The following is a 27,583-nucleotide window of genomic DNA, read 5'->3' as shown; positions in this document are numbered from 1 at the left end:
GGAAAGTGGCCATGGACCTAATCCCAAGCTTTTCCACGGAAACCTGGGTTCTCCTGGCTACCATCCTGGTGCTTCTCTATATGTGAGTAACTGTCCAGGCTTGTCTCCTCTGTAATCTTGGACTTGGGGTGCTAATCAGGTCTCCCTTTCCTTGTCTGTTTTGAAGATCCAAGTTAATGGAACGGAAGTTGCTAAAGTTTTGGGTACTACCAAAAAAAAACTTTTCCCCTTTCTACCTAGAATGAGAATCTCCAAATCATGGAAGAGTCAAGTAACTAATAAACATGATTAATTCCCTGGAAGATTCCTGCCTCAACTTCTCAGGAACACTCAAATTGGAAACATTTATCAAGTATTCATTCTAGGATTGGGACCGTGAAGACTTCAGCTGCTTTTATCTAATCATCATTACTTTTTGTGAGTCTCACAGTGCAGGTGGGAAAGGAGGTGATGAGTGAGTGTAATATCACTTTTGGAATCGCTGTTATTATTTATCGCCTACATGTTACCTCCCTAGGTTGACTGTCCAATTCTGAGTCAGTGACTGGCCAGCTCCAGCACTTACTACACAATCCCTGTGACCTAGTATTCTTTTTCACTTTATAGATATGGAACTTATTCACATGGATTTTTTAAGAAGCTGGGGATTCCTGGGCCAACACCTCTGCCTTATTTTGGAAATATTCTATCCTACCGAAAGGTGCGTGATGTTTGAGCTCCAGCTTTGCTTCTTATGGTTGCAAATCTCAGCTGAGTTCCATAATAAAAATTCCCCTTCTCAAGAGGAAGGTCTGAAGTTTCATGCTTTCCAGAAACAACACCATAGGCTCCACTCAGCACATGGCCAAGTTTACCCCACGGTTCCATTGTCAGCTGTTAGGAGCCTCAGGTTTTGCCGCCTCAGACAGCCCAGCTCTCTAGCTGATTCAGCACAGGACTTGATGTTCCATCTTGTGAGTATTGTGAAAAGGATTTTCTTTCTGCCAGATGCAGATTCCCAGGAAGGTACAATCCCCCTTAGGAGAAAAGCATGAAGGGGGTGCCCAGTCATGACTCATTAAGCTGTGTACACTACAGTCCGAATTTCCTTTTGCTAGCATGTGCTGCGGGTACCCTTTTAAAAAAAATTCCTCCTGGATTGATTGGAAACTTCACTTTCTGAGGCAACCCTAGTGTTCACCATTGAGTAATTTGCACATACTTGAATTCCCTCAAGAACTGCTAACCCCAGCAGTTATTTCCATGCTCTAATCCACCTCTTGTACCAGTGACTATTTTGGAGATTTGAGAGATGGAACAAGAACTTTCTGTTTTACTTCTGTGTCTTCAAAGGAGGCACCTCATGGATGAGTTTGAGCAGAGAGAGAGTATAATGGAGACTAGATAGTGGTTGTCTTCGACTTCAGATATTTAACTACTAAATGAACTGTGGGTTAAAAAACAAAAAAGCAAGGCAGAATTACTTATGCAAAATCACTAGAAAGGACATGATTTGGCAAAATTATTAAAATTTTAATTTAGGGCTTCCCTGGTGGCGCAGTGGTTGAGAATCTGCCTGCCAGTGCAGGGGACAAGGGTTCAAGCCCTGGTCTGGGAAGATCCCACATGCCGCGGAGCAGCTGGGCCCGTGAGCCACGATTACTGAGCCTGCTCGTCTGGAGCCTGTGCTCCGCAACAAGAGAGGCCGCGATAGTGAGAGGCCCGCGCACCGCGATGAAGAGTGGCCCCCGCTTGCCACAACTAGAGAAAGCCCTCACACAGAAACGAAGACCCAACGCAGCCGTAAATAAATAAAAATTTTTTTAAAAAATTTTAATTTAACCAAACAGAATGTACTAGGTGACAGGTGGACCGTGAATTCTGGCCGAGCCTTGATATTAATCCAGCTCTGATGCCTTGCCCAGGGCCTGGCCCCTGAACTGAAGGTCGTGAGCTATGTCCATGTGTCCAGGGGGCAGAGCCTTGTGTGCAGGCTGCTCTCTGGCTCAGATTTCCTTTCCTGCAGACATAAGGCTTGTTTCTCACATCCTGATTCTCCCACCTGAGGTCTTCATTGTCTCATTACTGCCTATGAGCTTCCTGAACTTTTTTCTCTCTGAAAAAGCAATAATTTATTTTCCATCTTGCCCAGATGAACTCCTTAGTAGATGCACTCCAAGACCCACATTTCTGGGACTTTCTTTTTCATAGTTAAACCATCAAATATCACAGCAGAAACTTAGCTACAGGAAGGTGTTTGTTGTTGTTGTTTGTTTGTTTTTAAGTTACAGAAGTGAAAACTCAGGGCAAGTGTTTTAATTGCACTGTCCTTTGTCCTCTGTGTAGTTGTGGCATCTCCCCATCTTTCCATGCTGAGCTGGAAAACTAGAAGGCGATCTACTTTGTCATTCATTCATTCACTCACTCACTTTCTCACTCACCACACGCCCTAGATGTTGTTAAACCTGCTAGACCCAAAGAGGTTACTGGTGCCTTAAATTCCTTATTCTGCTAGAATTCTAGGGGGGGGTCATGAGATAAATGAAAAGGCTGCTTAACTAGGAGATGAAAGTGTGTGTAGGAAACTCTTACCCTCAGCTTCAGTTTTCTCACTTGTTCCTGGAGGATTAACTCAGAGGGTTATGAGATTTTAGAGACAACACGTGCTCAAGCAAAACCCCTCAGAAAGACAAGGAGTAATTAGTATTCATTGACAAGGGTAAGTGCTTAGTATCTACAATACTCAAAGAAAATTCGAGTGATTTTTTTTTAAATTAATTAATTAATTAATTTTTGGCTGTGTTGGGTCTTCGTTTCTGTGCGAGGGCTTTCTCTAGTTGTGGCAAGCGGGGGCCACTCTTCATCGCGGTGCGTGGGCCTCTCACTATCGCGGCCTCTCTTGTTGCGGAGCACAGGCTCCAGACGCGCAGGCTCAGTAATTGTGGCTCACGGGCCTAGCCGCTCCGCGGCATGTGGGATCCTCCCAGACCAGGGATCGAACCCGTGTCCCCTGCATTGGCAGGCAGACTCTCAACCACTGCGCCACCAAGGAAGCCCTCGAGTGATTTTAAATTCTCCATTTCAAATAGCTCCTCTATTTTGTCTTCTTTCCCCTAAGATGTCTCTGAATAAGAGTTTCCTTGCATTTGCCAGTGGGAAATAGTAAGCCTGATACCATGCGATTCAAGTCATTTTTGTCCCAATCAGAGGTAAAGTTCAATACATTTAAACTAATAATCCAAATTTTTTTCTCTTGCAGGGTATTTGGGATTTTGACAATAAATGTTTTAAAAAGTATGGAAAAATGTGGGGGTGAGTATTCTGGAAACTTCCATTGGATAGACTTGTTATGATGTGGCGCCCCCCTGTGGTGTGGAGGACAATCTCAGTTGGGAGCTTCTTGAGATGAAGCCATATATCGTATAGCTTTGGAGGCTTGTTCTACCAGGGATCCCAGATGTCACCAGGTATCCGGGTCCACAGTCTGAGTCAGGCCTGGAGAGTCACAGGTCATCACTTTGCTCCAGACTTTGAGGCCCAGGGACTCCTAGCATCACTTTATGCCCAGTATCTTGCTCTTCCCCCCTTCGCCATTTTTTCCTTCCTTGGGGCACCTTTAATTGCATAAAATGCATTATTCCAGAACATTCTAATATCTGCTCACAAAAGTATGTTTTTATCATCTCCCACATGATTCACTTTTAATTAAAAGCCAAAATTCCTTTACCTAAATTTTGGATTTAATATGTCCTTTTCAAAGAAGGACTCAGGGGTATAGGTAACAAGAAAAGGAAACCATTTCTGCTCAGCTTTTAAAAAATTTCTCTGCACTTATGTAGTTTAGTTTTTTTTTTTAAGTCAAGACTTTTCAGTAGAAGTGTATAGTGGTATTGCTTTAACTACTCTATTCCTCTGACTTTGAAGAGATGTGGAATATTTCTAACCCAGAGTGTTTCTGGTGGGCTGAAGGACTTGATGATTTTGTAGAGTGGCCCCAGCTGATTGCAGTGGCTGGTCCCTTTTGCAGCTGCTGGAGGTTTGGCGAGAGCAACAGGAGAGGTATAATGTGGTGACTATTTGCCAAAAGCAAGTGGGAGAAAGTTCTTCCTCTCCATACCTCTTCATCTTCTCTCATCAAGTTCTCAGAAACCATAGGGCTCTGCTGAGTTGCCATGGCCCCAAAAGGCAACGTGACTGCGTGGAAAAACACATAGCACTGGATTGCCACTGGACCAGCTCCAAATGCCCCTCCAACATTTAGTACTTTTGAGCTCTGGATGGAGTCACTCTTTCATAGTAGATCCCAGTTCTCTTTTTAGAAAATGTTTCTCATGCTAGGTGTAAATAAGAACCACCTGGGAGGGCTTGTTAAAAATGAAGCCTTGGGCCCCACCCGCCAGCAACACTGAACCTGGAGGATCTGGGATGGGGCCCAAGAATCTGAATTTTAACTCAGAGTGTAAGAAATACTAAGGCTGGAGTGACATCATGAGTATAAAATGTTACCCCAAGCCACTATCCCTTCTCCACCCAGGTGTTTTGATGGGAAGAAGGGAAATCATCCAAGAAATATAGTCAATCAGATGAAAAAGCAGATTAAGTGCCTCCTCAATCCCTTCCGTCACTGCTTCAACACTAAATGCACTTGACACTCACTTAAACCCCCTAAGTTTTAGTTCTCATCCATTTTTATATGTGATCACAAAACCATTTGAAATTCCTGTGTGAAGTCAGAGGAATAATAGGTAACATGTAGAAAAACTTCCATTGTGTTCTAGCCACTGCAAATGATTGATAGAGGAAACAAAATGCCGGAAGACAGTGTGATTAACTTAGAGTCAGCCTCATGCCAGCGGCCCATTCCCATGAACGGGCGTCCTGACGGTCAGGAGATCAGGACAAATTGGGATGTATCGCATCTGAGGAGTCAGCTTTGTGTGGTACATGTGTCAAAAGTGGGCCTGCCTAGCTGCTGATGGATGTCACCCACATGGGGCCCTAGGCCCACTTGGGACCCATGTCGAAGAATAAATATAAATAGTGAAAAGAAAATATTTTAAAAATGAATTTATACATGTTCCTCTGAATTACTTTATTCTCTCAGTCCTTTTGTTTCAGATCCTTGATGCTACCAAGGATATCTCCTTGTTATTTAAAATATGATTTCCTTTAAAGAAGTATAAAGTAAGCATATTTTTAAAAATAGAGCAAAGAAACCTTTCATAATCCTACTTTCAGTTGTTGAGCATTCTTAATCTTCTTCCATTTGCAGACACATTGTGCATATTTATGATCAGTGTGCCTACAAGTTTCAGCTATTACATCATTGCATTTTTCATGCTTTTGATATATCTTCAAAAATGACAGAGTGGGTGGACTCGCCGTAATTAATTATTTTTTTGTTTCCAGTTAATTAACTTGCCTTCAATTATTTACTAAGCTAACTTATGTTTTGATATGAAATATTTTAAAGCCCTAAGAATTATGAAGTTGGTATAGGAAATACCCATACACACACCACCTAGACCTAACCCATGTTTTAATGTTATTTCTAACCATGATCTCTAGGAGTAGGGATTATGTAACATCTAGTTGAGAATCTGGACTTCTAGTTGTGGCTCCAGCTGCAGACACTGGCTCATTAAGTTTAATCAGCTCTGTTTTCCCTACACAGGTTTTTTGATGGTCAACAGCCTGTGTTGGCTATCACAGATCCAGACATGATCAAAACAGTGCTAGTGAAAGAATGTTATTCTGTCTTCACAAACCGGCGGGTAGGCATGCATTTTAAATTTTTAATTAATTAATTATTAACTTTTCTTTTTGAAATAATTATAAATTCACAGCATGTTCTCAAAAGAAAAAAATACAGGGAGATCCCATGTTATGTACCCTCGTCATGTTTCTCCCAATGATAATCTCTTGAAAAATTATAGTACAGTATCAAAGCAGGAAATTGACATTGATTCTATCCACAGAGCTTATTCAGTTTTAATCAGTTTTTTGTGCACTCATTTTTGTGCGTGTGTCGCTGTATGAAAACTTATCATGTATTTAGGTTTGTGTAACTACCTCCATCAATATACAGAACTGTTCCATCACCATAAGGCTCCCTCCTGCTATTCTTTTATAGTCATGGTGAGTAGCTTGTCTTTTCCTCTTATCAGGGTCTTTAGCAGAGCAAACTTTTTTTTAAAATTTTGATGAGGCCAATTTTGTCAATTTTTTCTTTTATGGGTTGTACCTTTGGTGTCAAGTCTGAAACCTCTACCTAGCCCTAGGTTCCAAAGTTTTTCTCCCTTATTCCTCTAAATAGTATATAGTATTATGTTTTACATTTAAGTCTATGATCCATTTTGTGTTGATTTTTGTGTAACATGTGACGCTTAGGTCACAGTTCTTTTGGTTTTTGTTTTTTGGGGGTTTTTTTGCCTGTAAATGTCTGCGTTTTTCCTCCACCTTTTGCGGAAAGACTCCTTCCTTCATTAAATAGCTTTTGCACCATTGTCAAAAATCATTAGGGCCTATTTCTGTGGGTCTATTTCTTACTCTCTGTTCAGTTCATTGATCTATGTATCTATCCCTCCCCCAGTACCACACAATCTTGATGACTGTAGTTGCACCGTAAGTCTTAGCAAGTAGAATATTCCTCCCACTTAATTGTTTTCAGAATTGTTTTAGCTATTTTAGGTCCTTTGCCTTTCCCTACAAATTTAGGATAAGCTAATCTATGTTTGCAAAATACTTGCTGAGGTTTTGATAAGAATTGAATTAACCCTTACATCAACTTGGGGAAAATCTATGTTTTTACTAGGTCACATCTTTGAATCTATGAACATAGTATTGTTTCTCAATTTATTTAGGCTTTCTTTGATCCTTTCACAGCAGTTTGTAGTATTCAGCATAGAGATTTCATACATGTTTTGTTCTATTTACACCTAAATTATTTCATTTTCTTTAGAGTGATTGTAAATGGTACTGAGTTTTTAATGTGTTGTCACATATTCATTGTTATTATATAGAAATGGGGTTGAGTTTTGTGTGTTGATCTTATATGCTACAAACTCGCTCAGGTCATTTATTAGTTCTAGAGGTTTCCTTATTATTTCCTTGAGAATTTCTATATTGACAATTATGTCAGCTGAAAATAGGAACACATTTTTCTTTTCCAATCGGTATGCCTTTCATTTATCTTTCTTGTCTTGCTGCACTAGCTAGAACTTACTGCACTAGTTCAAACTTCTTATAATGTAGGAAAAGAATGGTGCATTGTTCCTGATCTTAAGGGGAAGCATACAGTCTTTCACCTCCTAAAATTATTTATTTATTTTGGACAAAAGAATTGTATATACTCAAGGTGTACTCAACATGATACTTTGATATATGTATATGTTGTGAAATGATTACCACAAACTAATTAACACATACATCCCCCCTCATGGTTACCTTTTGTGTGTGAGTCGTATGAACGTTTGAGATCTACTCTTTCAGTAAATTTCAAGTGTGCATTACAGTATTATTAACTAGAGTCACCATACTGTAAATTAGGTCTTCATTTATTCACCTGATAACTGAAAATTTGTACCCTTTGATCAATATCTTCTCCCCCTCCCCCTGCCCCATCTCCCACTAGCCTCTGATAAGCACCATTCTTCTCTATGTTACTCTCAGTTTGAATGTTTTTGGTTTTTTTAGATTCCATATATAAGTGAGATCATGTGATATTTATCCTTCTGTGCCTGGCTTAATTCACTTAGCGTGTTGTCCTCAAGGTTCATCCATGTTGTAGCAAATGGCAGGATTTTCTTTTTTAAAGCTGAATAACATTCCATTATATATATAATTATTCACGCACACACACACATTTCTTTATCCATTCATCTGTTCATCTACGTTTAAAGTGATTGTAGGTCGGACTTACTGTTGCCATTTTCTTAATCCAGGTGTTTCATAGATTCTTTGTTTATTCTTTTTCTCTTCTTGTCTCCTTTGTTATTTCATGATTTTTTTTATAGTGGTATCTTTGATTCCTTCTTCTTTATCTCTTTATCAACTACAGGTTTTACTTAGTGGTTAGTGAAGCTTACAGAAAACATCTTATATATACATATAACAGCCTATTTCTTCTCATTCAAAAGCTGAATGTTTTTACTCTCCTTCCCCTACTTATTTTATGTTTTTGATGTCATAGTTTACAGTTGATCCTTGAACAGTGTTGGGGTTAGGGGCGCTAACCTTCTCTGTAGTCAATTTGCATATAACTTATAGTCCGTCCTCTGTTATGTGCTGTTATGTGGTTCCTTTGTATTTGAGGTTCCTCCGTCCCTGGTTTCATATCCACAGATTCAACCAATCATGGATCATGTAGTACTGTAGTATTTACTATTGAAAAAAATGCACCTGTAAGTGGACCTGCATAGTTCAAGCCTGAATTGATTAAGGGTGAATTGTACATCCTTTTTTTTTTTTTATAAATTTATTTATTTATTTATATTTATTTTTGGCTGTGTTGGGTCTTCGTTTCTGTACATCTTTTTATATTGTGTATCTATTAACAAATCATTTTAGCTATACTTTTTAAAAACTCTTTTGTCTTTTAACATTTACCCTAGAGTCATAAGTGATTTGCACACCACCATTACAATATTACTGTATTCTGAATTTGACTGTATATTTACATTTACTAATGAGTTTTATTATTTCATATGATTTCATGTTACTAGTTAGTGTTCTGTCTTTTCAGCTTGAAGACCTTCCTTGTAAGGCTGTTCTAGTAGTGGCAGATTCTTTCTGCTTTTGTTTGTCTAAAAATGTCTTTATTTCTCCCTCATTTCTGAAGGATTCCTTTTTTGGGAAAAGTATCCTTGGTTAGTTATTTTTTCATTAAATGTTTTATATATTTTAGCAATGAACTCATTTGGGCCTGGGATATTTTATGGAGAGATTTTAAGTTAGTAATTCAGTTGATTTACTTGATCTTTGCAAAGTACTGACTTTTTTTTTTTTTTTTTTGCTATAGTTTTTCTGTTTTGTTTTGTTTTTGGCATATGCCCTTTATCAAGTAGAGGGAGTTTCCCTCTCCTCCTAGTTTATGAGTTTTCATCATGAATGGGTGTTGGAAATATCCATTTTAAAACAAAATTTTATTTTGGAAGAATATGGAAATTTCCAAGCAGGTTGGTTTGATAGGCCAGTCCCAAGTTGAGAAATAGAATTACCTTTTTTCCTTCTTATCCTGGGCAAAAAATGTAGGGGAAAATTTTTTTGTGTAATTGCATTATTTCTTCAGACTAGTAAATAGATTCCTAATCTTTCAAGTGCTAAGCACTGTTTTTAGAAACAATCACCATATCAAGACATCCCTTTTTCCACTTGCTCAGGCTTTAGATATATGTAAAGACAGAACTTGTCTGAGTCAACATACACTTTGCCAAGGCTATCTGGCTATCACCAATACCCTTGTACTTTGCACAGCCCAGGAGGATGAACTAGGTCTTATGCCTGTCTATGCCTCTGGAAGAACAGTTTTCCTACTATGTGGGTCATTTCATTTAAAAGGAGATTGGCATATAAAGTCTGGAAATGATGTCAGGTGGCTGCATGTCTCCTTGACCCTCACAGGAAGCTATGAATTTGGGAAAAATATTTATTGAGCATCTAGCATAGGGCCTGCTTCCAAGTAGACAGTCACTAAATATTTGTTGAATAATTGGTGCACATTTAACACAATTTCCACAAATGTCAAGACTTTCAAAACTTATGTAGGGTAAAATGTGTTTTTTTCAACTCTAGACGTTTGGTCCAGTGGGAGTTATGAAAAATGCCATCTCGCTGGCTGAGGATCAACAATGGAAGAAAATACGAACATTGCTGTGTCCAACCTTCACCAGTGGAAAGCTCAAGGAGGTAAGAAAAGAAGAGGACTTTCAATTAGAAACTTAAAGAATAAGGTAGAAAATAAAATCACAGTCCTTTTCCAGGGAGGAGGCTACTAAATTCAAGCTTCCTAAAATAGCCTTTTATCTTCACCTCCTAGAAGAGACATTATGAGATTCCTTATCAAATGTCACTGCTCCATTCATGGGAAAGCCAGGTCCTTCTAGGACTTGAGTCTCCACATTTAACTTCGAGTGGTGTTTATTTTGTGTCTAGATGTTCCCCATCGTTAGCACATATGGAGATGTGTTGGTGAGGAACCTGAGCAAGGAAGCAGAGAAAGGCAAGCCCATCACCGTGAAAGAGTAAGTAGGGGCGAAGCTGCTGGTATCTGAGCTCCACTGAGACCCTCCAGCTGCCTGCCAGGGAGCCAGATTCCCACTGCTGAGTTACTGTAGTGACCAGACAGAAGTAGGTATGTGGTGGTACAACTCCCAAAGGCCCATCCCAGAAAGAGAGGTGGCTCGCCAAATAAAGCAGGACAGCCAGGAGAGAAGGAAGAAACATGACTGCACCAATTTTGAGTGTGGATGGCATGGAATGGTGGCAGGGAAGGGACTTGGTGCATACTGGTAGGCAGTGGGTGACATACAATCATCACAATATGGAACTTGGAACAACTTAGGTCTCTTCACAATCTGGCTGAGGACACCTGCAAATACTGAATGTTAAATCTTGCCACCACTCCCCTTTCCGTCAGTCCAAAAAGACAGAAGACCTTGTACAGGCTATGGGTAGGATGACCATAGAATTGATCGTCTAAACTGGGATTTTTTTCGCTATGCAGGAACAACAAGTAAACTGGGACTGCCCTGGAAAACCTGGGGACATAGGATCACTTAGCTGTTCAATCCCCTAAGTCAATTTTAGAATGATTTATTTATTTTTAATGAGAAATATTTTTACTCTTTACCTTTTACAGAAATGAGTCTGCCCTCTGGGCAACCACAGACCACTGGAGTTGAGGAAGTGTGGGTCTTTCAGGATCCTTAGCAGGGGTGTAAGACAGTGAGGGATGATGTTCCTGGCAACTCAGAACAGGGTGCTGCTCTTCTGTAATTCACTGAAGAGGAATCAGCTCTGAGCACAGGTTCTGTGCTGAGGCAAGATCCAGATCAACGTCCCCTTTCTGGACTCCCCCAGGATGAGTTAATTTTACACCCTTGGTTCTGCTCAGACACAGTCCTTATACACCTATTACGGCCTGTAGTCAAAACACGCTACTGTACTTTGTCTGATTATGGGTGTCTATCCCTCTATGACTGAGCTCCTTGAGTTTATGGGGGGATGTCTAACTTGCCTTAGTGTCCCCATCCCTCCTGGCACAGGGCCAGCTGCATCACTGGCACCTCAGACACACCTCAGGAGTGAGTGATAGTAGCATAGACTCTTCCATGGGTGGTTCTGAAAGAGTGTGGCTCTTTACCTGTCTTGTCTGGGCATCTGATTTTACGTGGACCTCTTGTTGCATGTGTTGGGCAAGGATGGTGAAGAGGTGCTGATCTGAACTGTCCATGTCTTTCTCTCTCTACTCAGCTTCTTTGGGGCCTACAGCATGGATGTGATTACTAGCACAGCATTTGGAGTGAAGATTGATTCCCTCAGCAACCCACACGATCCCTTTGTGGAACATACTAAGAAGCTCTTAAGATTTGATTTCCTTGATCCACTCCTTATCTTTTCAGGTACGTGGACTACTATATTTCTTTTTCTTTATTTCCTTCCTTCCTTCCTTCCTTCCTTCCTTCCTTCCTTCCTTCCTTCCTTCCATCTCTTTCTTCCTTTTATAGATATCTATATTGAGATATAATTTATATACCATGTAATTCACCCATTTAAAATGTACAATTCAATAATATTTAGAACCTAAGTGTCTGTTGACATATGGATGAAGAAAATGTGGTATGTATATGTATGTGCGTGTGGGTGTGTGTGTGTGTGCGTGCAGTGGAGTTCTATTAAGCCATCAAAAGGAAGGAAATCCTGCCATTTGCGTAATGTGGATATACCTTGAAGGTATTATGATGAGTGAAATAAGTCAGACAGAGAAAGACAAATACTTAAATGCTGAATCAAAAAGAAGAAAATCAAACTCATAGAAGAACTATTTCATATTTTTGATTACCAGAAGTGGGGTTGGGTGGTGGGGGAATTGAATGAAGGTGGTCAAAAGCTACAAACTTTGAGTTATAACATAAATAAATACTGGTGGTATAATGTGCAATGTGACTACAGTTAAAACTGCTGTATGATATATTTGGATGTTGCTAGGACATAGAGCTTTGCTTATTGCACCTTTCTGGTATAAGTTTTGAAATCAGGAAGTATGAATCCTGCAACTTATTTCCTTTTTTTTTTCCCCCAATATTGGTTTGGCTCTTCTGGGCCCCTTGAAATTCCATATGAATTTTAAATTCAGCTTGTAAATTTCTACAAGGAAGCCAGCTAGGATTCTGATAGGGAATGTGTTAAATCTGTAGATTTGCTATCTTGACAATGTTAAGTATCCTGATACATGAACATGGGATGCTTTTCATTTACTTAGATCTTTATTCCAACAACGTTGCAGTTTTCAGAGTAGAAATTTTGCACTTTTTTATTGACTTATTTCTAAGTATTCTATTTTTTACATTATTATAAATGGAGTTATTTTCTTAATTTCACTTTTGGATTACTTATTGCAAGGTATAGGAATACAATTGATTTTTGTATATTGGTCTTGTATCCTGAAACCCTGCTGAACTTGTTAGTTAGTTCTAATAAGTTTTTAGTGGAATCTTTATAATTTTCTATATACAAGATTACGTTATCTTATGATAGAGATTGTTTACATCTTCATTTCCTATATGGATACGTTTTATTTCTTTTTCTTCCCTAATTCTCCTGGCTAGGACCTCTAGTACAAAGTCAAGAAGTGGTGAGAGAAGCTTCCTTGTCTTGCTCTTAAACTTAGAGGAAATCATCCAGTCTTTGACGATTAAGTATGGTGTTATATGTGGGTTTTTCGTAGATGGCCTTCATCAGGTTGAGGAAATTCCCTTCTGTTCCTTTTTGCTGAGTGTTATTATCACAAGAGGGTGTTGGATTTTGTCAGTTGCTTTTACTGTATATTTAGATGGTCAGATGGTTTTGTTCTTTATGCTATTGAAACTGTGTATTACACAACCTTGCATTCCTTGAATTAAACCCCCCTTTGTTGTGGTGTATACCTCTTTTTATATTTTGCTGGATTCATTTGTTGAGGATTTGTGCATCCATGTTCATAAGATATGTTGGTCTGTAGTTTCCTTTTCCTATGCTGTCTTTGCCTGGTTTTTGTATCGGATTAATACTGGCCATATAGAATGAGTTTGAAAGTGTTTCATCCTCTTCTATTTTTTAGAAGAATTTGTGAAAAATTGTTGTAATCCTTCTTTAAATATTTGGTAGTATTCCCCATTGAAACCATGTGGACCTGAGCTTTTCTTTGTCAAATTGTTGGTTTTTTTCTTGATTACTAACTCAAACTTTGTACTTCTTACAGGTCTATTCAGATTGTCTATTTTTTTTTTGCCTCTGTTTCTGTATTTTGTGTCCATTTTATCTAAGTTATCTTATTTATTGGCATAGAGTTGTTTCTGGTGTCCTTTATAGTCCTTCTCATTCGTTTAATGTGAGTGGTAGTCTCCCTTCTTTAGTTTTGACACTGGCAATTTGTCTTTTGTCTTTTTCTCTTGGTCAATCTAGCGAAAAAGGTCTTTTAAAAGAATCAACTTTTTGTTTCATTGATTTTCCTCTATTGTTTTTTTATTCTCTAGTTCATTAGTTTCTGCTCTCATCTTTATTATTTTCTTCCTTCTGTTTGCTTTAGTTTTTGTTTGCTCCTCTTTTTTCAGAATGTTAAGGTGGAAAATTATTAGGTTATTGATAGGAAATTTTTGTTCTTTTAAAATGTAGATAAATAAAGCCATAAATTTCTCTCTGAGCACTCCTTTTGCAACATTCCATCAGTTTTGGTATGTCATGACTTCATTTTTATTCACTTCAAAGTAATTCCTGATTGCCCTTTTGATTTCTTCTACAACCCATTGGTTATTTAGGAGTGTATTGTTTAATTTCCACACATTTGTGAGTTTCCCAATTTTCTTTCTATTATTGATTTCAAATTACATTCCATTATGGTTGAAAGACATACACTGTATTAAATCTATCCCATTATTTTTTTGAACACCATGATTAACTGAAGTAGCAGACTATGGTCTCTTTTAGCCAAAGAAACTGTAGTTCAGTAGATAAAAGTCAGTGAAGTCCAAAATGTAATCCTGTTCCTCTGGTCACGCAAAAGATAGAGGGAGGACCACTGATCTCATGACTATAGTGATGACCCCTATATGTGGACTTGCCCTTGCTCAGGCCTTGGCTTGGAAGTCTGAGCAAAGGTCATAGAGGGACTGATCCTGGTTGAGAACCCTGGTGTCTCTTACTCTCTGATTGGTAGTGCAAATTATAATTGCTCCAGGTAAATTTTGCATTTTTACTCTGCTTTCCTTTTATCTTTTCCCTTACAGCACTTTTTCCGTTCCTTCGTCCAGTCTTTGAAATATTAAATCTCTCTGTGTTTCCAAAAAATGCTGTGAATTTTATCACAAAATCTATAAAAAGGATCAAGGAAAGTCGCCTCAAAGATAAAGAAACGGTAAAATCTGGTGGTGGTGACATGAGGGTGTTCACCTTTTGGTAATTTATTGAGCTGTATACACATGACTTATGCACACCTCAGCATTTTTTAAGGTAGGTAGAGAACTATAGATTTTAGAGCAGAAGAGTTCTAAACTTTGGGGGTAAATAAATATATAATTTACCTTTGGGGGTAAGTTCTTTGGGGAAGAAGATAAGAAAATGAGTCAGAGAGAAATGTTTAAGTTTAAAATAGGTGTGCCAATTAGTATATCACTGCATAAATATTGTTGAGTTAAGACTTTACCATTTCCCTTCAATAAATTGTCAAAGGATAAAAATTACTGTTTATAAATGATTTTACTCATATTTCACCAAATATTAGATTGGCAAAGAATCACTTCAAATCCAAGCCTCCTATTTTACAGGTTTTCCAATGGAATGCCCCATCAGGCACCTGGTGGAGCGTAGTCTGTGTTAAATTTGAGCCCTCTCATAGGCTAGAGTGGGCAGGGGTCTTCTGTTGGCAATGAGACTGCAAGCTGGTTAAGCCAGCCTTGCCTCATGAGGCCTGGAGGCTAGCACAAGGATGTCTGCAGGTCAGGGGGACAGGGCTGGGTATCCCAGGAAAGCAGTGAAAGTTGTGTAGCATTCTGGAAGGATGGGGCTCTTGAAGCTGCTTCTACAAAAGCTGCCAGTGAACTCTGCAAATGTCTGGGTATTAATTTATGTGGCCATTCCTTAAGAATTAAAGCTGGAGGGAAAAAAAGATTGAGGTTTTTTCTTCTTGCTCTCCTGAGCAAACAGGTATGACAGGAGAGAGAGCAGGTAACTCTTTGGTTAAGAAGCTGTTTCAAAAGCCAGAGAAGACAAAGATTAGGGAGTGAGGACCAAAAAGCAGTTGGGCGTGATGGCTGGGTTTCTCTCAAGGAAACATCATGCTCTCCAAGATTTGTAGGTGGATGTTTTGCTCACTGAGGCCTCAGTCAGTACTCGTCAGCCTTCAGCTCTTTAAAGGGCCGTATTCTCAGGAAAGAGGTGAAATATACACTCCTGATTTATTTCTGACTTCACAGGTGACTTTCAGTCATTGAAATTTCTTTCTGCTTCTAGCACCGAGTGGATCTTCTTCAGCTGATGATTAACTCTCAGAATTCCAAAGAGGTGGACACCCGTAAAGGTAACCAGGGAGAGCTTACGAGGGGCCGCTGTGGGGAGGCGCAGAGCTAGGGGTTGGTTCTGAAAATGTGCAGGATGTTTTCCAGGCAGCTGGGGATTTCTGCCAAATTGAAGGAAGACGCATGGTCAGACAGAAATGGTAGCCAGAGGTACTTTCTAGAAGTACACAGGCACAACCTTGTTCAGAGCTCGAAGGGCAAGTATAACAAAGATGTCTTGCCCAGAAGTCAGTCATGGTCTGTGGATCACCTACAGCCGAACCTCCGGGGAGCTTGTTTCCAATGTCAATTCTCAGGCTCCTCCAGACCCAAAGAGTCAGAACCTCTGCCTGGAAATTTGCATCAAGGCTTCATCCCATCAGGAGGCACATTGCCCCAGTGTTGATGACCTTAACTTGGAACACTTGGTTAAAGTTGTGTTCACTAGCTTAGTCTACTGTAAAGTTCAATTTTTTCCTTTGTCATTAACAAGCAGCTGGTGGGAGAAACCTTTGAGACTGGAAATATAGTGTCCCTCTTCAAATTGTCACCTACTAGTTTTATCAACCATGGATGGTTTTTGACTGAAAACTTCATTACTGTGATGTTTGCAAAATGAATTTGTAATTTCATCATTCTTCTGTATTTATCAGTTGATGTTCTATTTTAAGGGAGAGCTTTCCATTCTCCCCCATCATTTATTTATTTATCTATATCAATACATTCTCATGTGTAATTTACTCTCATATCATTTTTAACTTTGATTCTAAAATTCTCTCAGGTTTGTCCACTGGATCCCTTTTAAGTAGGCTCCTGTATCCTTTTTTATTTCTTTTTTTATTCTTAAATGTTTTTTTTTTCCAATAGACTATTTTTAAAGCAGTTTGGTTCACAGCAAAATTGAGGGGAAAGAACAGAGATTTCAAACATACATCCTCCCCACACCTACACACAGCCTCTTCCACTATCAAAAGATCACATCAAAGTACAATTGTTACAGTCAATGAACCTACACTGACATATTATTACCAGCAAAAGTCCATAGTTTACATTAGGGTTCATTCTTGGTGTTGTCCTTTCTATGGGTTTTGACAAATGTACAATGACGTGTATCCACCATTATAGTATATAGAGTATCATTTTCTGAGAACTTCCTCGCTTTCTTTTTTTTTATTGGAGAATAGTTGCCCAATATTGTGTTAGTTTCTGCTGTACAATGAAGTGAATCAGCTATATGTATACATATATCCCCTCCCTCTTGGACGTCCCTCCCATCCCCCACCATCCCGTCCAACTAGGTCATCACAGAGCACAGAGCTGAGCTCCCTGTGTTATACCGCAGGGTCCCACTATCTATCTATTTTACATATGGTAGTGTATTTATGTCAAACCTAATCTTCCAATTTGTCCCACCCTCCCCTTTCCCTCTGTGTCCACATGTCCGTTCTCTACATCTGTGTCTCTATTCTGATGCAAGACATTCCAGGTATCTATTCTGTTTCCCTTGACTAGCCCTGAAAGGAGTTCTGGTTTCCTTTAGTGAGAAATGGTATTTAGAAATCAAAACCTGGGATCTAAGAATGGTCATTTCTACTATGGTTTCTTTGCTTCTACATCCTTTTGGTGGGCAAAGATAAGACCATCAAACATATCATCAAATATATTTACACAAGACTGATGAACATAAGTATTTCTTTTTTTTGTTTGTTTGGTTTTTAAAATTTATTTATTTTATTTATATATTTTTGGCTGCTCTGGGTCTTTGTTGCTGCGCCCGGGCTTTCTCTAGTTGTAACGAGCGGGGGCTACTCTTCATTGCGGTGCACGGGCTTCTCATTGCGGTGGCTTCTCTTGTTGCGGAACACGGGGTCTAGGTGCACAGGCTTCAGTAGTTGTGGCATGGGCTCAGTAGATGTGGCACGTGGGCTCTAGAGAGCAGGGTCAGTAGTTGTGGCGCATGGACTTAGTTGCTCTGCGGCATGTGAGATCTTCCCGGACCAGGGCTCGAACCCGTGTCCCCTGCATTGGCAGGTGGACCCTTAACCACTGTGCCACCAGGGAAGCCCCAAGTATTTCTATGTCTACTCATAACCAGTGATGTAAACAGAGCGTCTCTTTAAAACAAGAATGCCCTGGTTTTTAGTTTATTTCCATGATATGAATACTCCCACTTGGTTAATTTCAAGGTACCAATGGTTTGACAACCATCTCACAATATTCTTGGATTTTTACAGATTGGTTCTTGAGAGAGGGATGAGATGACTCTAGCACACCACTATAAATATATCCACAACTATGTCCCTATCTATCTGTCTATCTATCTATCTATCCATCTGACGTCTATCTAACTATGTGGTCCAATGCAAATTTCCGTAGGAAATATTCTATATCTGCACTGTTCAATACAGTAATCACTAGACATATGGCTATTGAACATATGGGTAATGCCACTGAAGAACTAAATGTTAAATTGTACTTAATTTTAATCAATTAAAATTTAAATTAAATAGCCACATATTAGACAGTACAGCTCTAAACTTTTAGTATCCTAGGGTTTATGCTAACTGGGGGAAAGAATTTGATAGTTGAATTTACCCACAACAGCTTCACAGAAATCATCATGGGGAAATCAGAACTCTGTAGATCTTTCTTCCACTCATTTTGTATTGTTTTAGTTGTGAATTACATGATTGGGCAGGTACCATGTTGATCTGAGTGCTCTAAGTATCTAGTCTAGTCCCATCAGATAGATTGGAGCCTGACCATGCTTGGATTTTCTCAGGAGAAAATAAAAATGGAGACCAATTTATAATCACAAGGGCTGTTTGCTGAGCACAAAGGAGAGCAAAGAGAGGGGGCTTGTACTGAGGAAGGTGACATTCAGGTCATGACTGAATAAGCATTGCTAATTCCACTCCCTGGATCTTATTTTTCTATATTGTGTGCTGGCCAATGCCCTTCTAAGGACACATTCTTTCTTCTGCTATTTTAATGCCATTGATTAGACTAGGATCAATCAGCACTCTTCTAGCTTTTTTTTTTTTCTTTCTGTACTTTCTGTATATCTGTGATCATCCATTTGAAGACTTGTGCCCCAAGTCTTCTATTAATTTTCCCTACAGTATAGCCTTAGTATTGCAAACTTTCTCAAAAAAATTCATGTTATACTTTAGCTAGAATAATATAATTTTTTAAAGGAAAAACATGGCTACCCCATACTGTTTCTAGCTAAAGTGCATTTAGGATTCTCCAAGGGACATACTGATAATGCTGTGTGTGTTAGACAGAAATGCTTCTCTTGAAATTACTCAGCTGTATTTGTGGAAAGTGTGGCATAACCAGGAGCAGAGGGCCAAGTATAGTACAGACCTTGAGGGAAAACTGGATTAAGACACGTTTTGCCTGTTTCTGGCTCTGTAAAACAGACATGAGAGTGCAAACCACTCCCAGTTTTGCTCTGAATTGCTTTTACATTTTTTTCCCTAGGGATTTGGGAGTCTCATTTGGATGTCTCATCCTCTAACCTGTGATGTTTTATATTGACATGCTTTACCTACAATGTCTCTCCTCCCCTTTTAGCTCTGTCTGACCCAGAAATGGTGGCCCAAGGTATTATCTTTATTTTTGGTGGCTATGAGCCCACTACTGAGGCTCTTTCCTTCCTTTTCTATAAACTGGCCACTCACCCTGACATCCAGCAGAAGCTGCAGGAGGAGATTGATGCAACTCTCCCCAGTAAGGTGAGTGATGATACCTGGAGAGGGAGGGGGAAAGTGAAGCCTTAGCACGAATGTCTCCTTGCCACTTCTCAGGAGATTTTTGCAAAAAGCATAAGTATCAAAATTTTCACTTGCGCTATTTAGGAAGGATCTCAAGAGTCAAACACAAAGGGGGAAAACATAGGTAATGCGTACTACTCACAGAAATATAAGTAGTTTGAAACAAGTGCTGGTCCTGGCATATCAGTTATCACAATAATGCCACATAAAAATCACAAAACCTCAGTGACATCTAACAGTAAGCATCTATTGCTCTAGTGTCTGCATAGTTATCTGCTGATATTGGCTGGACTTGCTTGGTTCTGGCTGTTGGCTGATCTAGGCTGGCCTTGGCTAAGCTGGTTAGGCTGACTCAACTCCACACTTGCTTCTCCTGCCTCTCAATCTCCACATGTCTACTTCTCAAGGCAATGGTAGATGGCAAGAACCAAAAGTCCAATCATATGGGTGATTTTCAAAACTCTCCTAGCATCACACTTAGCCAAATTTCCACTGGTGTAAAGCAAACCACCTGGCCAACCCCAGAGCCAGAATGGGAGGGAACCACAAAGGTAGATGGCAAAGGGCATGGACACAGGAAAGGGTGGAAAATTGGGACCATTAATTCAGTCTACTGCCCTGGGTAAACTGCAGACTAGGAGGAGCCTTTAAACAACAAAGGGCTTAAAGTAGGAAACAGAGGACATGAGTTTGAGTCCTGGCTGTGGTTTTGGACAAATTTTATGACCTTTCAGAGTCCTGGGTCCTTCAAATACAAGGTAAGGATAGATCGTAGTGCCTAACTAAATTAGAGATGATCTGTCTTCTCTGGTAAACCACATATTGCAATTCTTTTCATTGTAATAAGATGGTCACCAGGCAAGAGAGAATTGCTAAAGCATTGTCTTCTTCCTCTTTTATAATAATACAATGACAAGAACACTATTGGCCAACATCTGCTTTTTTTACTCTATATGTCTGTTCTAGATGCTATTTATAAACGAATTTAATCTTCATAAAATTCTGTATAAGTCAGGAGAGGCTAAGTTATGCCTCAGTAGCAGATGAGCCCTCAAATCTCAGAGCTTTCATAGCAAAGGTTTCCTTCTAACCCACGTCTACATGACCAGCATGGCTTGTTAGCGGAGGATGGGAGCGGGCAGCTCTGCTCCACAACGTTACTCAGGGATACAGGCTAAGAGTCTCCACCTTCCTGTAGCTGCCTTATCTGGAACATGAGGACTTCCTGTTGTCCGGGGAATAAGGGACTCGAGCGCTGCTCACTGGCTTTTCAAATGATTTGTCCCCGAACTGACATAATCGCCTCAGTTCACAGCCCATTGGCAAAGCTGGTTTCCTGTAACTTCAAGTGGGCTGGGAAATACAGGGACTACGTGGATACTGGGTGAGCAGTGAGCGTCTCTGCCACACAAGCCTATGAAGTGTCAACTCTAATTATCTCCATGTAACATTTCAGAAACCTGAGCGACAGAGAGATGAAATACTTTCACATACTAGTCGTGTACCTAGTGGTGAAAACGCCAACCTATGTGCCAGGGTGTCTGTCTCCTGAGCCAACTCTTACCCTCTACAATGTTGCCCCTTAAATATAACCCCACGTGACAGCCACGTGTCACCCCCACTGGTCTCAGATCTCTGCCAAAAGTGGAATTCTTTGTGGTGTGAGGAGAGCTGGCCTCTGGGGCTGGAGTGGCTTGTTTAGACCTTCAGACCTTACAGTCACCCCTGCAGGGACAATAGGAGACTGTTCCAGCAACAGAGGCTGTGGCTGAGGGTAGGGGTCTCATCCTCTTGTAACTTTCCCTGGATCTGAAATTGTGTTCCTTGTAGCACCCATTTTACCCTTCTTTTGCATATTTGGTTTAAAAAGCAACTTGTTTCTCCCTAAATTATTTATAGAGTTTTAATATCATAAAGTATTTTCAGATTTTATAGGTATAGTCAAAAGAATTAGTAAACGAGATTTCTCAAGTAAAAAAATTTATGTTGAATAGAGGATTTGCACTTATACATTTCTTCCCTTGGTACAGATGTGTGGCCTCGCATTTGAAAGAAAACAGTGACTTTGGCACATTTCACTTAAGACTAAGGGTCATAGTCTATTAGTCATGTTTGTTCTCGTGAGAAAGAAAATACACTGCATAATAATGTGCGGGATTTCAGGCCCTGTTTAGGGGATTGTCCCAATGTCCTTGTGTAGTCATAACCACTCCACACATCTCAGTGGGCCACTGAGCAGGTCAAAGGACATGATAGATATTAAAACATCTATAAATGTTAAGGTCCTTTACCAGTTGAAATTATTCTCTGGAGCTCCTACCATTTCAATAGGACTATGTAGACTGAGTTGAAGTTTGATCCCCAATCTCAATTTATCAAAATCTATTTCTTTCTTCCAGGTGCCTCCCACCTATGAGTCCCTGGAACAGATGGAATATCTTGACATGGTGCTGAATGAATCTCTCAGATTATTCCCACTTACTGCTAGACTTGAGAGAGTCTGTAAGAAAGATGTGGAAATCCATGGGGTGTTGATTCCCAAAGGGACAGTGGTGATGGTGCCACTCTTCACTATTCACAGAGATCCGGAACACTGGCCAGAGCCTGAGGAGTTCCATCCTGAAAGGTAGGAGAACCCAGGGAAGGGAACCCTCTCTGATCCAGAGTGGTTCCAGCATATTAGACGCCTCTTACTGTAGGAGACAAATGAGTGATTGTACAATCATTTATTTGTGCATCTTTTTATTGTTTGACGTTCTTTCTTATTATAAGAGTGATCATTGTTTGAATCAAATTTTACAAACTGTGGACTAGAAAAAAGAATTATAGCTGTCTACATTCCTAATACCTTAAGATAAGCCTCATTGATAATGTGATGTATGTCCGCATGGACATTTGTCTATGCATATATAGATTTTTTAAACTAGAATGGTAGTATATTTAATTTGGTTTTGAACTGCTTACTTGATTTAACAGTAAACTATAAACAACATTCTATGTGAATTTGTGTGTGTATCTATCTATATATCTATATATATAATGTATATGAGTGATTGTATGCATATGCCATAATTTACCTAACCACTATCTTATTTTAGGTGTATAGGCTTTTTATTTCCTTTAAGTTTTTCTGTCTGTTCTCCTTACCTCTTTGAATTCATCGCTAATGTTCCCACATTTCCATTTCTTTAAACACTGGCTACATTTCCTCTAGAATTATTGTGGGAGTGCAGGCTGGGGACCTAGAGGTCTCGTCCCTGGTGGTTCAGGCAGCCTCACTGAGGATGGAGGTGGACTCAGGTGCCCTGGTTCTGTCTGTGGCTGCAGACCTGGGCCAGCTCCCTTCTACCTCAGTACTTGGTGACCTTCCAAAGAGAAGTTCTCTGCTGTCTAGATGTCTGAGACTTCCTCCTTGGAGGGGTTGAGCATCTCCTTTTGGGAATTCAAAGTCAAGGTGTGGTTTCGGTACAGATTGGACGCTGGAAAGAGTTGATGCTTTCCCACTTATTGTACAGTGAGCAAAATTTGGGATGAATATTTTAGGGCACTAGCTGGGATCTAGACTTTTATGAGCCCCTGACTATAAGCTCCCTGATGGCAAGGACTTTGTCTTGTTCGCCCTAGTGTCCTGAGTGCTAGCATAACCTCTACACATAGCACTTCTTGAAACAGGAAGTCAGAGTGGACCAGGTCCTCTGTTTTCTGGCCCAGGGAACCTCTGTGTTTCCCTGAAGCTCAGTAGCTCCCTCTCCTGCAGCTTCACGAACCTAAAACCAGAGACCACTCACTGTTATTTCTTTTTTGCTGTTGCTGTTGTTCATTTTGGTTCACTTCATTTATTTATTTATTTTTTATTGGGGTATAGTTGCTTTACAGTGTTGTGTTAGTTTCTGCTGTACAACACAGTGAATCAGCTGTATGTATACTTACATCCCCTCCCTCTTGGACCTCCCCCTCATCTTCCCCCATCCTCCCCATCTAGGTCATCACAGAGCACAGAGCTGAGCTCCCTGTGCTATACCGCAGGTTGCCACTAGCTATCTATTTCACACATGGTAGTGTATTTATGTCAATCCTAATCTCCCAATTTGTTTTTGATTCATTCAGTCGTCAAGCAGAGAGTTAGTGCTCACCTGTGTGTCAGGGACTTGGCCAGGCAGTGAGAAATCCAAATGTTTACAAAAAAGCCTATCATGGAGAATTTTTGACATATACACAAGTATATTCTATAGGTACTACTCTGTGGAGGACTTTTAATGTATCTATATGTGCCCATTCCCTGACCAACAACCACCCCATGTCTCTGCTCCAGCCACATGCTACTGCTACCCTCCTCCATCTTCCCATATTATTTGAAGTCACAGTGTCTGTAAATATTCCAAAATGTTCTGCAAAGTAGGGATCTTTAAAATATACATAATCACAATGCTATTATCACTTTCCACAATTCCATATTTTTCCTTAATATATTCAAATACTGAGGAGTCAAATTTGAATAAAACAGAGGTCTAACCATCAAGGAATTTATAGGCTAGTGGAACAGATAGACAAGGAAATCAGTGGTTATTCTACAGTAGCGTCATATAGTTATGTAAATGTGACCTAAGCATTCTGTGCTGTGGGGGAGAGAGACAGACAGACAGACAGACAGACAGACACAAGGGGATGGGAAGGAAGGGAATACAAGGGGGAAATGACAATTTAAATCCTGGGAGATGATTCTCCTGCTTCCTTCCCCCATGAGCACATGACCGACATAAGTGTGCGTGGAGGCAGGAACCCACGTTTCCTTCAATCAGTCTCATTTCCTTGCTGCCGTTCAGAGCATGAACATCTTACTGCCTGAATGTAATTTTAGTGTTTAGAGATAAATTTTTTTTTAAACAGCATTCATCTCATCTCCTCAACAGGACTGAAACCTCCTATAGGGTCCGGGGAATGGGAAGGATCTGGAGCTTACCTTTCTCATAGCAAAATCACCACAGCAGGATTCAATGACTAGCTCACACAGGCATCCCTAATGCTACTAGTTGAGTGTTAAGCCTCAGACTTTGAGCTCTTGTGGTTTTTCCATTTCATTAATTTGTTTCATCTACTGTTGTGGAACCAGGTTCAGTAAGAAGAACAAGGAGAGCATAAATCCTTACACACACATGCCTTTTGGAACTGGACCCCGAAACTGCATTGGTATGAGACTTGGTATCATGAACGTGAAACTTGCTGTTGTCAAAGTCCTGCAGAAGTTCTCCTTCAAACCTTGCAAAGAAACACAGGTCAGACAGTTACCTAGCTGCATTAATTGTGTTTATTGTGCGTTTTTAAAACTGATTAGATAGATAGATAGATAGATAGATAGATAGATATCATATATCTATATATATACACACACACACATATATATGAATGTGTTCTATTCAAGGAATAATTTGTCATATTGGACATGAATGTATTTGGAGCCATCTGTGACCTTTAAGGGTCCTTCAGCTCTGGATGGCTAAGCCTGTGGCTTTGTAATGACCCAACTCTAAAGGTCATCTAGAGTCAATGCAGTTAGCATGACATGATTATTTGCAGTCTTTTGAACCTCAGCAATGTTTTAAATTTCATTTCAAGTCCACCGGAAGGAAGGGGAAGTGTGTGCGGTCATGAGATTAGTGATGACCACATCATGACTTTTCAGGGATGCTCTTCTCCATCAGAACTTACAGAGTCTCTCCTGACAGTGGTCCTCAGCCACTGGTTGTATAATGAAATTATTGTGGTGCTTTAAAAAATCCTGATGCCTAGGTCATCTCATTTATTCTAAAATAATTCGCCCAGAGTGTGGCATTCAAAACACCCCCGCAGATTCTCCTGTGCAGTCACGGTGAGAACCCCTGACGGAAAGCATTTCTGCCAGATGTGAAGGACTCCCACAGCCCCCTCACCTTCCAGGGGTCCTGCTGCCATCAAGATGGGCTCCCTTTACATTCTAATAATAACTCTCTGTGTGCTCTTCCCCGCCCCCATTCTATTCTTCCCCCTTCAAGTTCTAGTTCAATCCCAAGCCCCTCCCTGGAGCCTTCCCCACCCAGTCCAGAGCCCACTCTCCCCTCTGCTCTGTATCAGTTACCACAGGCTGGCATCATGGTTCCTACTACCTAACTTAACACTTTGTCATGGAACCATCCAGTTTGGTTCCTATGTTTTCTTTACACCTATGAACATCTTTAACTGTAGCCTCTCATTTTATTCCTTTTGTAAACTCTGAACAATGCCTCCCAGTCACCCAGCAAATGTTTAAGGAGTTAGATGTGCAGTTGATTAGAGTTCTTGGATACAAATTTTGAATAATTTGAACTTTTGAAATTTAACAAATGACATTTGTGTACAGGCCTGTTGTACGTGTGTATGTCTATCTGCAGGGGACATATATGAGTGTCATTTGAAATTTTAAAATAACAAGGTGTTACATTTATAGAAAGATCTGGAATCTCTCCTCTGAAGAACACAAAGAACAGTTACCATTTTTTCATCTCAAACACGGCCCTATAAGAAGGCTTATTTCTAGGAGTCACACATTTAATAAGCAGCTCCTCCCCTTGGGTAGGCTTTCTCAGGGAAGAGGAGGATAGAGATGGTTTCCATTTTACTTGTGGGCATCTGTGTGGCCGTCCTGTAGGTGTGTACAGACAGGGGACTCAGCCCTGAGAGACAGGGGGCCTCTGGCACACCTGGGAAGGGCAGGTGCTCCCTGAAGCTCCACCCAGGCATCCACAGGCTGGGGCTTCTCCCTCCACGACAATTTGCTTGCCCTTCAGTCAACTGAGATGAGAAGGTCACTCTGTTGGTTCCCCCAACACTGAAGGAGCGACTGGGTGAGAAAGGGGCTAAAAGTACTGGACCAAACACTGTAGGTCGTCAGAAGTTCACCACTTGCACTACATTTGGGAGACAGGCAATGTTAAAAAAACAGGCATAATGCTTCACAACGACCTCTTCCGATCATGAAACTGGATGGGTTCTACTGGGAGAGGTGACTGGACTCTGCAGAAGTTGAGGAAAGCCCATGTAATTAACATGTGTGATTCCTACTAGGATTACCTTGCAAGTTTCAATGGACACAAAATTATCTTTACATGGCTCAAGACAGTTGGCCATAATGCCTAAGAATCTGGTAAATTTTAAAACTTCATCCTTTGTACCTAAAACTTAAATCAAAAAAAGAACACAAGCCAACCAGATTTTTGTCTCTAGCCTGGTATGAAATAAGCGCTCAATAGATATTTTGTGGAAAGAATGAAAGATGAATGCTTTCACTATCTCGTCTTGACATAACTTAAAGAATAAGTATAAACAATCAGAGATAAGGAGGGAAGATTGGATGAAGCTACCAACTTCCAGTTATAAGATATATAAGTACTAGAGGTGCCACGTACGACATGATGGCTGTAGTTAACCTTTCTGTATGGTGTATAGGAAAGTTGTTAAGAGAGTAGATCCTGAGAGCTATCACCTGAAGGAAACAATATTTTTTCTTTGTATCTATGAGCTGATGGATGTTAATGAAACTTACTGTGGTGATAATTTCACGATATATGTACGTCAAATCATTATGCTGTGCACCTTAAACTTATGCACTCCTGTAAGACAGCTATGTCTCAATAGGTGGAAATTTTAATTTAATAAAAAAGATAATAAGGGAATGTGGCAAACAACTTTACTCCATATATTTTATACATAAATGTGGCCAGTTCCTTGAAAGACACAACTATTAAAGTTCACCCTACGAAAAACAGATAAGCTGACCATCCCTGTATCTATTAAATACATGGAATTTGTAGTTTTTAGAAAAGAATCAAAGGTATATGATGCTAAAACTAGCTGTTATATGTTTGTAAAGTATTGTTGTCTATAATGTATCTTATATATCAATACTTTGTTTCTCTTGCTGGCGGTGCTTCATTATTCGATTCTCACGTGTTTGTTTAACTGTTGCAGATCCCCCTGACATTAAGCCCTCAGGTACTTATTCAACTAGAAAAACCCGTTGTTCTAATGGTTGAGCCCAGAGATGGGACCTTAACTGGAGCCTGA

The 27,583-nt window shown here is 40.0% G+C and overlaps 1 protein-coding gene across 1 annotated transcript; it reads left to right on the top strand.

Moving 5' to 3' along the window:
* The first annotated feature begins 11 nt into the window (after positions 1–11).
* On the top strand, positions 12–27,583 carry LOC137778679 (cytochrome P450 3A29-like). The gene is made up of 13 exons (XM_068565915.1): positions 12–82; positions 607–700; positions 3,239–3,291; positions 5,654–5,753; positions 9,772–9,885; positions 10,132–10,220; positions 11,452–11,600; positions 14,463–14,590; positions 15,685–15,751; positions 19,308–19,468; positions 21,907–22,133; positions 24,618–24,780; positions 27,488–27,583. The coding sequence occupies exons 1-13, from the start codon at positions 12–14 to the stop codon at positions 27,581–27,583; spliced, it is 1,512 nt and encodes a 503-aa protein (XP_068422016.1).

This window comes from Eschrichtius robustus, chromosome 16 (assembly GCF_028021215.1).
Source record: "Eschrichtius robustus isolate mEscRob2 chromosome 16, mEscRob2.pri, whole genome shotgun sequence".
In the NCBI taxonomy this organism is placed as follows: Eukaryota; Metazoa; Chordata; class Mammalia; order Artiodactyla; family Eschrichtiidae; genus Eschrichtius; species Eschrichtius robustus.
Note: the sequence above shows the minus strand (reverse complement) of the source record. Positions and strands in the feature narration are given on the sequence as shown.